Source organism: Lineus longissimus, chromosome 3, assembly GCF_910592395.1.
Source record: "Lineus longissimus chromosome 3, tnLinLong1.2, whole genome shotgun sequence".
Classification (NCBI taxonomy): Eukaryota; Metazoa; Nemertea; class Pilidiophora; order Heteronemertea; family Lineidae; genus Lineus; species Lineus longissimus.
The window spans coordinates 23,903,434-23,915,386 of NC_088310.1; the positions used below are offsets into that span (position 1 = coordinate 23,903,434).

Below are 11,953 nucleotides of genomic sequence, written 5' to 3' on the forward strand. Positions count from 1 at the left end.
AACGTTGTTGGTGCGTGTTTCTTCCATTTTGCTTTGTGAAGAGGAAAAATTTGATTTTTCTCTCCGTTCAAAGGCAGATTTCGCTAAGAAAATAAGAGGTAAATAGACGACCAACCCGTTGGTTAAATTAAGCCAGTTTTAAAGAACAATTTAAACCATGTTATCACGGTTTTCTTCTTTTCTGGACAGTGAAATCGTCGATGTCGAGACGTTCGGACTGAGCCCGCCGCACGACGGAAGCGAGTTTTCACTTTTCCCCGAACTTGGTCAGCTTCAAACTTCACCACCAAAGGAGCCAGTCAGTTCGACGACAATAAAGGAACCGTATTCTAACCGTCCAGTTATCAAGATCAAAATGAATGACAGCGGAGATGAGAGTTTGGTGAACTATTTGAATGGTGTTGATGAAGGTAAAGCACCTTCTCTGGATCTGGTGGACAATCGCAGTGTTGGTGATAATGGTACCGATGACCTTGACCTTAGTAGGCCTACTGCAGATTTTGATTTGGGATCAGATCTGCAGGCAGTTGTTTCGGAACGATCTACAGACATCCAGCCACTACTGGTTGGTGATGCCCCCTGGCCCATTAAACTTGCAAATGGGGATGGGCGCCTTTTGAGCATTCGAAAAGTGATGGAACCGACAGTTATGAAACAAATTGGTGACATGATGTCACCATGCCGGCCACCTCGTAACTGTGCTAAGTCTGTGCCTGGGAGGTCTTCCCCAGATTATTCTGAATATGAAGAGAGTCTTGTTGATGAGAATGGAAAAAAGATGACTAGAAATGCAATCAATGCGAGAGAAAACCGTATGCGAAAGAAACAATTTATTGAAGGACTTCAAAAAAGTGTGAAAGATCTCTCTAGCGAGAATGGTGCCTTGAAACGGCAGGTCTCTGATATGCAGTCCACTATTGAGTCCTTGACAAAGGATGTACTTTATTTGAAAGGTGTCCTAGCAAATCAGAGCCACTTGTCAGCGTTGTTGAGAAACATTCATAATACCCCTGGTGTCAATTTCAGTAGTTCATTTGAATTGCCTGCTCCACTAGCAGAGGAAGACATTGATGGCGATGCTGGCTCTCCAAAGACCAGCCGCAAAAGAGACAATGACTGTCTAAATACATGTAGCAATGATGAGGAAAATCAGATCCCTCATCCATCGACCTCTGATACCCCAAGATCCAAAGTCCAGAAGCTTGATCATGCTTACAACCGACCTGTCACTCGACGATCACCAGGAACGAAGAACACTGATAAGCAAAAACATGAGAAGATCAGTGACAACGACAGACAAAAGGAGAGTGATAAGTTTCGTGATCTAAATCTTCAGGATGCTGGTGGTGTGTGCCTTCATGTTTCAAAGGGGAATGTTTCCCTCGAGTTCTGTGCCTCTTGCAGCAGGAATGCTGCTAATGGGCATTCTAAGGATTCATGAGGTGGTTCTCTGGTAGAAGAACAGCATCGTTGTTCATCAAAGAATCGCAGAGTTTACGGGAGTAACAAATCTGCGTGGTTATAAAATGGTCGGTATTATGGTCTGTGCTCATTAACTTTACCAAGAAAAGGAAGCAATGAACCAATGTGGAGTTCGAAGAGGCAGGATTGATCATGGCAATATGCTGAATATTGATGTACACTGTAATTTTCTGTTTTGCCTCCCAGTCAAATACTTGGAGCAGTGATGTCCAATAAATATAACCCCTGAAGCTCTGGACTGAACTTGTAGAAAATGTAATTGGCTGGATGTAGATTGACATAGCAGTTGAAATCTGCAAAATGTTGAAATACAAAAGCTACTTTAATTTCAAACGTGAAAACAAGACTGAAGTGTCAGTGGCGTGCTCATATAAACTATCATCATTCAAGTAGCCTGCTGTAACTGTACATGTATTATCATTTAATTCATTTGAATTTAGTTTTTTAAGTCAAAGTACTAAACAAGCATTGTTTAATTTTCAGTGAAAAATACTTGACTTTGTGATGGAACTTCAGACTTCACACAGTTTTCGGTCCCGGATTGAATGGTGTAGTATAAAATATCAAATGGTCCGTGTCTCTTTTTAGAATTGCTTTTCACTCTGGGCTTCCTAAGCTAATGTAGGTATTGCAAAATCTAGAAGAAGGCTTGTCATTGGACATGTGGGGCCTAGGATTTGCTCAATCGCAGTTTTTGCATTCTTGTGCAGATTGGATGGATGATCGATTATGAATTCCATTGCTATACTGAAAATTACCACATTATCTAGAGTCAATACTTATCTCAGGAATTAAATGGCATTCTTATAGCTTTTGTAGTACCTACAACAGTTCTGAACCTTGCTATCTTGTGATTTCAGTTAAGTTTCAGAACATCCAAAAGCTCAGCTAAAAATCCTGTTTCGGAACAACTTGTAGCCAATTTTCTTCAAAATGATGAGATTGGTTCCGGTCGTTCTTGGGAGGGAATCACATTGACTCACAAGATAGATGCCGAGATTAAGAGAGGAAGCTCAGTTGTTGTTGCATTTGTTGATATGATTTAGAACAGCACTGTAAATATTTTAAAAGGATATGTCCAACTTGTAGCCAAGAATTTATTTGTCTGAATTTGTAGCGAGCTGTAAGAAAATTATTGTTTAAAAACAATGAGTTTATAGGAATCTTTGTGTGGGGTCAGATAAATTGACATGTTTGATTTTCACTTGAAGTTTCTGCATTCATGACAGTGGAAAGGAAATACAATGAAAAGACATTAAAAAAACATCCTGCCATTTAATCAGTGACAGGAAATCTAATCGTGAACAATTTCTCTGGCCACAATCAATTTTACTTATAAAATTCGTCAGTCTCTAGGCACTTTCCATTTATTTTCCAGGAGAAGAAAGAAGACAGCCTTTGTTTTGGGTTGAGAAGCGACAACCTTGTAAAACAAACTTTCAAAACATTTCAAGCACATGGTAAGGTACCCATTTTATTCCTCTGATAGAGCATTATAAGTTTTCACTGGATCGCAGATTAAATTCCAGGTAGAATGCTGAGCTTTTACTGTTAGTAGGTCTCGTCGATACAAAAAGCAGTCTGGATGGTAATGGGGAAAACCAGAATTTGCCCGTGAAAAGATTATGCAAATTTAGTGGTTAAAAGGTTCCTCTTTCTATAATGCTCTGTCAGAGATATTTTGCCGGGTATACTTTGTGACCATGTAATAGTTGTATTATAATTTACCTTTCATGCTTGACCAGTTGAGTTGGTTGCCGGTGGAGAGTGGTGGAGTTAAACGAACGATTGTGAACTTGCCCTTGCTTGCACTCATCTGAGGGTAAGGCTGTAAGTATAACATGTAAGTACGATGTGTAGGATTGTGGCCTGTAATTCGTCTTTAAAATTTGTAATTCAAGTAACTGAATATCATGACTGCAAGAAATTATTAATTTGTGTGAGAAGTAAAATATTGGTCAGTTTGAATGTTTTGAATGAAAATGGAAAAAGGACAATGATGCACTGTTCAAGGTGGATGGAACAGCTAAATTTTAATCTTTGCTGGATGTGTATGTTACTTGAATTACATTCTTTTTAGACATAAGAGCTACCAAATTGTATTGTAAAGGACTTGCCACTGAGGACACCTGCCTTTCCAATATATTATGCAGGGTGTGACTAGGGTTACAAGGCCGGTCAACACCTTGGCGATGTTGGTTTATGAGAGTTACAATAAAATATGGAATGAGGGACTTTGAATTTTATTCATGGTTTACCTTGCGACCAACCAGCCAGGGCATATTGTTTAACAAGGTTTATCTGCAGGACCCCAAGTCCTTGAAATGAACACCAATTTGGTCTATTTGTCCACATGGCTAGGTGTCCTTTGCATGGTAGGTTCTCTAGAAAGAAGATGAAGCACTAATTCGTGCTGGTCCTTGGTTTATGCTATGTTACAATGCTTCAGATCATGTTGTGCTATGTTCATTTAGTACTTAGTTGTCATTCCGTACATTTCTTGTATCATATTGTAAATAATAAAGCAAATGTATCGTAAAAATGGTTGTAGAATTTATTGCACGGTCATATTCTTCTGTTCACAGAATAAAGCAGAGACTATCATGACCCAAGTCAGTTTTAAAGTGTCCGCACAGTTGTGTGGCCATTGCACAGAGGGTCGAAGTCTCCATGCACAAAATTGGGAACAATTGCTTGATGCGGTCATGAGCAATCGGAGACATACATGTAGATTTACAGCAGCGTTTACCCTAACGGCTCGGAGGGAACATCGGTCCATGTCAGCAATTGGTGTCCTTGTTATATAGCAGCAGTTCTTTGTCAAATGAACAACAAACACATTATTTTTAGTTTTATACCTTTATTAATAAGTTGCCTCTTGACGGTTTTACATATCACAGAAATATTGCTTTAGTGTTACGGTACATCACTGAGCAGCAAGATTGAACATGTCGTTAGATCAGGCCAAGACAACGAGTCCAGTCATACATTTATATTCTGCACATAGATGGTAGCTGTCTGATAGGCCACCACTTTACATATGATTGACTTGTGAGATTTATCTCATGGCTCCGATGCATGACATCTTCAGACATATCAGATGAGGAACTCTGGATCATCAATCAAGTCATTGAACCAACTGTCATCAATGGATGCTTCCAGCTTCTGTACAAGAAAGATATGAACTACATTACATGAAGAAAACAAAAGTGACAAGGCAACGAGTATCTAAGACACCTCTGGTTATGAATTATTATTCTTGTGTCCTAGGTCCCTCTGATATCCGCCCCCCAGGGAGCAGTCGTGCACTGCCTTCAATCCCTCTTGTAAACGCCCAAGGGACTTGTGCTCAAGCGTCAAATAACTAGTAAATGAAGATACAACACCACAATGTTAAGTTTCCCTCACCTCAGCAGCTGGTGTTGCTTCCTCCGTAATCTTCCTGACTTCTTCGAGCAAGATCTGCTCGGCCATTTCAATATCTTCTATTCCGCCCATGTCATCTTGAAAGATGGAATCCTCATCTCGTATGAATGCTGTTCCCAGGGCATCAAAGTTGATGACTGGCGCATGGAGATTAGCCTTAAATTAAAACGGCGCAAGGTGACAGTAATGAACAGGGTTCTTAAACTAAATATATGTCTTCTGATGGCCAAGAGAATATCTACATGTACAACCATACTCTAAGAGGTGAAATCAGCCAAGGCTGAGAGTAATCATGCATCCAAATTGATTTGGAGATGTAATTACTGAATTGGTCCAACATGTATTTTGATATGATCCAGATACGAATTTGGTATGCACATGTACATGAACCTTGAAGTCAGTTTCATGGAAAATATTGTGCTTCCAAATAGCCAGCACTTTGTGGGAACTATTGCTACATGTATGCTTACCGATGGCTGTATTGTAGCTAATGTATTTGTGGTTCCTTGGGTCATCGTTGATGCACCTGGAAAATCTTCCGTGCATGTAGTCTGGGTACTGTTCCGAGATGGACATGGATCATCTCCACAATCATACACGTATTGCTGTTTTCTACGCTTGCGAGGAACTTCAGACTTTCGAGATCCTGCCTCTTCAACAGGCTGTTGTGGCTGAGAAACCTAATTGGTAAATGTTTTTATAAAATGTTTCATTCAGAAAGGATCAAATCCTTTTTCACCAAGGAATGTACAGTACGAAGAACCCCAACACATGTCCACATACATGTACAGAACACCCTATGTCCAGAAATGGATGTGGACCTAATAAGCTAAATAACATCGAAGACTGGAAGGAACCAATAAGCTTTTCTGAATATTGAAATTACATACCCTTTCCTCAAATGGTAAAATTGTTTCTTCACATGGCACCACACCATGAACTTTAGAAGCAATCGACCACAGGTTCTTATGCAGCACCCTTTTCATTGCCCTGGAGTTGGTGACCTGAAATAGAAATAGGCTTAGATTCCTTGTATCAGAGGTAGTCGGGCCGCCAGCAAAGTTAAACTTATGACACATAGGACTAGGAGATGTTAAGTGTGTAACCTGCGCTGTGGGCTTGCTCGACAAGACAAAGATGAATGGGCGATTTAGTAAAAGGCACTCCAGCAAAAGAACTGCACACAACTTTCTCGATCGCTTTACTATGACCTTGGAAATGCTCACACACCTTCATTGAATTGAAGCATTCTTCCCTAAAATTCTTGTTTACGCTCTGTGTCAACACCGAGCAAAGCGCATTGGATATGGTTGGAATGGCTTTTTTGAGGATCTTGTTCCGCTGAAAAGAAATATTTCTCATGTTTAAAAGCAGACAATGAAGGCACTAGGTATCATATTCATTTATTTAACGGCTGTACAAGTACATGTAATGGATGACATTAAGCTTATTACAACAATCTTTCTCAAGATGCTTCCATTTAGGAACCAATTCACAATCAACTTGACCTGCACTCCGCCGGAAACCTCACTTACAAGAATCTCCTCCTCCAGGGTCTTCTTGTTCATGAGCACTTTATCGAGGCTGGTGTGAACTGGTCTCCGGATCTTTTTGTTTCGTATTGTGACCAGGTGTTGTAAATTCTGTCGGATTGAATCTAGGAAATCTAGAAAAAGGTTTATCAAAGGTTGTAAGAACTAAACATTAGAGCATATAAATGTAATATGTATGAATTTATTGTGTTGCTTCTTCACATATAGGTATCCATTGATGGTGGGGAATTGTAGGTACCTAATTCTCTCATTACTCCAGACTGAACTGTCAACACGCATTTAAAGGAGCAATGCCATCTAACATCTTGTTACTATGCAGCTACTGGGGCTTGAACCTAATCCATCAATGTGATACTTTTCTGTCTAGACTTACTCAAGTATTTCCCAGTTGTGAAATGGTCATTAACCTTTTCAAGAATAAAGATGAGTTGTATCACATATTTTCTTTTTTGGAGACCAGTGTCTAAGGATGAACTGTCAGCAGCTGCGTCACTCAAAGTTCCCTCTGGTGTTACACTGATTTGATAATCAGGCCAAACAACATCTGAAAGTAAAAAGCAAAACAAACAAAAGCCAAACTTTATGTGCGGGGGAAAATATGTACAGCCACAATTGAGCTTAAATGGAGCAAAACAAACCTGGGGTTGAATTATTTTCCAACATAATAGGATTTCCAGCTTTTGCTCCATAATCTGCCATGTTGATCAGAGTTGAGAGATCAGCATCTCCAAAGGAAACATGAGGTACAACCAGTGGGATGCCACCAGGTCCATAGAAACTCATCTTAACACTAGGTAAGGAAATAAATTTAACCGTCCATATGTGAGGAGTGAGGAGTGAGGAGTAGAGCACTGACTGAAATGTAGAACTTGGAAGAAATGAAAGAAAATACCGTATTGCCACTGGAGTTTCACATTTTCGTAGCAATAGAGCAAACCATCATAGAATTTTTCACAGCCATGTTTATAAAGACCTCGTGGAACGGAGCACCATATTCATTCCTAGATCAACAGGCCAACAGCAAATGTCAAAAGGATACTTGAATTTTTCTACAGGTTTCACATTTGATTGGTAGAGTGGGTGGAGGAGGTATTGCAGTTGATATCACATACATTCTGATGTCAGGCACTAAACAGTTATCCCTCTTTATCGAATTGATTGTGAAGCAACCACTGGATTTGAACGACAGTTTTTGAAGAAAGCCAAAGTCTCTGAAAGTAGATGGGAAGTAAAATCAAAGGCATCTCTCCAGCAGGAACTTTAAAATATTCATGAGAATTGCAATCAGACCAATTTCAATGAGGTGTTCACAAATTTAACATTGCAGACAGTCACCATTTTATCTAGTTCACAAATGGAAAATATTCGATGTCCTCAAAAAGTTGTGTTTTGTTCATCAGCAAGGAATACATACAGGTACTGCTAAACTGTATTAGATGCATTACTAATTACTGCCTTCATTATTTGCAAACAGCATATTTATGGCATTCATGGAAACAACATAATGGGAAGGTGGAGTATTCTAAGCATATTATGCATTTTACTAAACTTATGTATCTTACTTCATAAAATGTTTTGGATTAGTCACAATACGTCTTTGAGCAACTCTAGTGCAAGGTGCAACTGGACTGAAAATTGATAAAAAAATATTTTTTATGATACAAGAGGATGTAACAAATAACCACACTGAGGCATGACAGGGAGAGCTAAGGGAAATGTCCAGTCTGACAACCACTGGTCTCTTTGAAATAAAAACTTCTGCTTGTGAGTTAATGAACTGTTGTTGCAGTCAGCCTAATCCTTACATGATGTTTCATTTTTTACTTCTGTGGTATAAATATAAGGAACTAAATCTAGATGTGGAACAAATGTAGCATTCTACAACCTACCCAACATCAGTGGTAGAAACCACACCAAAAACATCCACACTGAAACCAAGTTCTATCTGAAAACATGAAAGAAGAGTGTTGGCTAATGGTTTTATGCTCATTCCGTTTTGTAGACAAATTGAAATATTTATGTAAGAGGCAGAATTTCCATCAACTACAATCAAAGTACATGAAGTCATCATTTAATACATCCAAAACAGTGACAATTCAAGGAACAATTAACAAAGTACTGTTGGTTAAAGACTTTTTGTTTTTAGTTCATTTGCATACCATACCAGTATATTTCTGTCAAACACCTTTTACTTACATCTGAATTCAATATTCGAATCTTTCTCAGATATTGCAGAACCAACTGGCATTCTTTCAACATATGTGATCTGGACTGGAAAACCTGGAAAACATCAGAAGAATCAACAATTTATTTTGCTAATCTAAGCATATTTACAATTATCTACAATCTATTTATTGTTAGTGCTATATATCAAAACCACAACTGAACGGGCAGCGATTCACTTGAACACTGAATCTAGAGTACGTAAGAATTCAAGTACTGACCCTGAATCGCACCAAAAGCTTAGTTTTTGAATCCTCCTCCACTTCTTTATGTTCTGTTATGTGAAACTCTCCATTGGCATTGACTTTCAAGTGTCCTCCACCAAACTGATTTGTCTCCACATACAGATGAGATTTGTCTTCTAATTTCTGAGAACATTTTGTCACCATTCGAGTGCTGTCCGCATTGCCTGAAATGAGTGAGACAACATTTTGTTTCCCTTCAGTAATGTCAATGAGCATCCGATTATTATGCCTCACAAACATGCAGAATTGCAAGAGACAAAGTCACAATCTAACTAGAGGACAGTTTTTCCTTACGAGTCAGCAGCCACAACCCTTTGCAAAACAAGGAATTTCTCCCGACATACACTTTCTTATTTCTGTCAAGATAACTACTTTGATGTTTGTACTTTGCATTTGCATTACGATGGCTATCATATGTTACAAGGACTCGGACATCCAGATCCAGAAATTTCGAAAGGATTATACCGGAATGTCCAGATGTCATCACTAGGAGTCCTCACCTTTTATAAAATTGAAAATATCCGAGTTCTCTTTTGCACTGGAACTGAACTTCACTGAAAGAAAAATATATAAACATGTTCTGAGGAACATAAGGTTTTCAATTTCCAGGATCTGCAGCAATGCATTTTAATGAAATTGGCAAAGATAAGGTGATCTTTCTTCTTCAATTAAATCTACCGGTACATTTGTATACTTGTTCGCTTGTTATACTTGTGACTTAACCCGATGATACAAGTATTTTTATCAGTTTTACATAATGTCATTCACTGCATTTACCTTTAACTTGGAACCATAATGGACATGAATCTGCAGCATCACACTGACCATCCATGGTCTTGACGTCAACAGAGAGTTGGTCAGCAAAGGAGCTCCCATCCGAACCAGCAAGTTTTGATAGCATGGCATATTCTATGAACTGTGAAAAGGAATCTCATGATGAACCATCAACCAAACTTTTGTATCGTATAGCTCCCCAGAGCCAGAGGAGAGCTTAGACATAGAATTGTTTGCCAAATCAAGATCATTGTTAAGCATACCGGTACTCACAAACTTGAAAATGAAATAACAACAACAATCGATCGAAGTCCTTATTTATTTTAACAAATTAACACAGCAAGATCCAAGTACATTTGTAGTCTAGGCAAGGCGTACCTCAGTGACAGCCAACATGATAGGCAACTCCTGTATATCCGCAACAACGCAAACATTTTCTTCATCCAGTCCCCTCAGCTTCTCAGTCTCATCTTCGGCTTCAACAGTTGGTTGAACTTCTGTCATCCTATTCTTCTCTTCTCAGCAAGTAGGCCTACCAGTTGATCAGTCAAACTCTAACTGTAAGTGTAAATAAACATGACTACACTACAGTTCAGTTAATGCAGAGGCCCACTCGGCTACTGCATGCCGTTCATATCTGATACATGAATCATGATGATATCATTGTCGGACATTGATGATTTGAGTTGGCTTGAATGTGAAGATTTCCGAATCATTTCGTTTCGACAGCCGCAGGGACTGCTCATACTGGTTGGCTCAGTCATGTATGTTGCATTCTACTCTTTTTGGGTCAGACTGTAGTCTCTTCAAGTTCAAGTTCGAAGAGGGAGATTTCCAACTGGTTGGTTTGTCTCCAAAATTATAATCATGACCATCACCATGTGCAATGCAAAGTGCGTCGTCTGCTTTTTCTGACAGCTGCATCAGAAAATTCAAAATCCATCGTCATCTCAGAGTCGTCAGTTTTTCTATTTAAATCATACCCGATTAAAGAGGCCTATGAGCTTTATTGATAATAATAGTCCTTGATTTCTAAAATTGGATGCATCGATGGGTAAGATATAAGATAATCATTCAATCATTCAAAAACAGAGGAAGTGGCCGGTTCCGCTTGGGATTCTGGGAAATTGACCTCATTTACATTGTAAATAAACTTGAGGGTTTTGAGCACGTGGTATTTCTGACAGGACCTCCAAAATGCTTATGCTGGATTAGGGTATAACATAAGGTTAATAAACATTCATTACGACATTATTCTGAGCAGATTTTAATGCAAGACTAGTCTCCACTTGGATTTGAACCAAGATCACCATCACATTGTGATGTTGTGCTAACCATTACACCATGGAGACAAAATAACTGCATATTCCATCCACCAAAATAACAATGGGACAATTTTTCTTATCCTCTCCATAGGAATAATAACAAATTGTTCCGGGGTTGGGTACAGTTCGTATAGATGGGGAAAATCATTTATAGTTTGACGTGTGAACTGAGTAGAGTAGTAATGCCATACATAGTTTTGGCGACACATTTGACATTTATGTGTTGGTCTATTTATCTTAGCTGCAGTCTCTAATTTCATTGACACCGACCCAAATAAAGTAATAAATTCATTGCCTGGACACTTATATTGCAAATAATGTGACGTTCTAAGCAATCAACTTCTTAACTTTACATCATACATGGCAATGACATCAAGAGCAATCATCATGGCTGATGACGATGGCCATGCCTCCCCCAGCCCTCGCGGCTGGCCCCGGGCATTTGATTTCACACACTTTTTGGTCAGACCCTGGGGGGCCCGGGACAGTAACGTATTTTGACATGATATATTGTTTGTGGGCTAGGTGGTGTTTTTCAGAGATGTCTGGGCAACTCCCCCCCCCCCTAAATACGGCACTGACAAAGTCATTAGGAATCTACTGATCATCATTCATATCAGGCTAACGACATGAAAGAGCCACACATCCTGGTAAGGTCAATGCAAGAATCCCCATTGTGGGCCCCACATTGACAGTTTTGGCAATCCGCCATGAGTTAAGGAATACCCCAAGGAAGCCCCTCATTAATATTCATACAGTGACCTACTTAGAAATAAACGCATTTTATGACCCAATCCTAGATTCTAAATGCCATTATTACAAAGAATAGCAAAGTATGGTATCTGAAGATTACTAAGAACTATGATTTATTGGTTTAGACGAGTATTTGGATGAGAAATCAAGCAAAATATCAGTGAACACTGCC

General features: G+C 39.1%; 2 protein-coding genes and 1 long non-coding RNA gene across 4 annotated transcripts; 1 reads left to right on the top strand and 2 right to left on the bottom strand.

Annotated features, from left to right (window-relative positions):
- Positions 1-12: 12 nt before the first annotated feature.
- On the top strand, positions 13-4,016 carry LOC135484291 (uncharacterized). Of its 2 annotated transcripts, XR_010446442.1 has the most exons (3): positions 13-98; positions 190-2,942; positions 3,228-4,016. XR_010446442.1 is itself a non-coding variant. In XM_064765626.1 (2 exons), exon 2 carries the CDS (start codon positions 356-358, stop codon positions 1,439-1,441), a length of 1,086 nt encoding a protein of 361 aa, XP_064621696.1. In that variant the 5' UTR covers positions 13-98; positions 190-355; the 3' UTR covers positions 1,442-4,016. The 2 variants fall into 2 exon arrangements, 1 of the variants encoding a protein (XP_064621696.1); XM_064765626.1 differs by having other exon boundaries at positions 190-4,016.
- Positions 4,017-4,385: 369 nt separating this feature from the next.
- On the bottom strand, positions 4,386-7,661 carry LOC135485692 (uncharacterized). Its single transcript, XM_064768074.1, has 9 exons — positions 7,501-7,661; positions 7,100-7,244; positions 6,835-7,005; positions 6,444-6,574; positions 6,139-6,249; positions 5,799-5,912; positions 5,379-5,588; positions 4,891-5,064; positions 4,386-4,647 (listed from the first exon to the last, which is right to left on the bottom strand). Exons 1-9 carry the CDS (start codon positions 7,573-7,575, stop codon positions 4,579-4,581), a joined length of 1,200 nt encoding a protein of 399 aa, XP_064624144.1. The 5' UTR covers positions 7,576-7,661; the 3' UTR covers positions 4,386-4,578.
- Positions 7,662-8,023: 362 nt separating this feature from the next.
- LOC135484691 (uncharacterized) lies at positions 8,024-8,740 on the bottom strand. Its single transcript, XR_010446484.1, has 3 exons — positions 8,658-8,740; positions 8,351-8,406; positions 8,024-8,089 (listed from the first exon to the last, which is right to left on the bottom strand). It is a non-coding gene; the product is annotated as an uncharacterized LOC135484691 (long non-coding RNA).
- Positions 8,741-11,953: the final 3,213 nt, after the last annotated feature.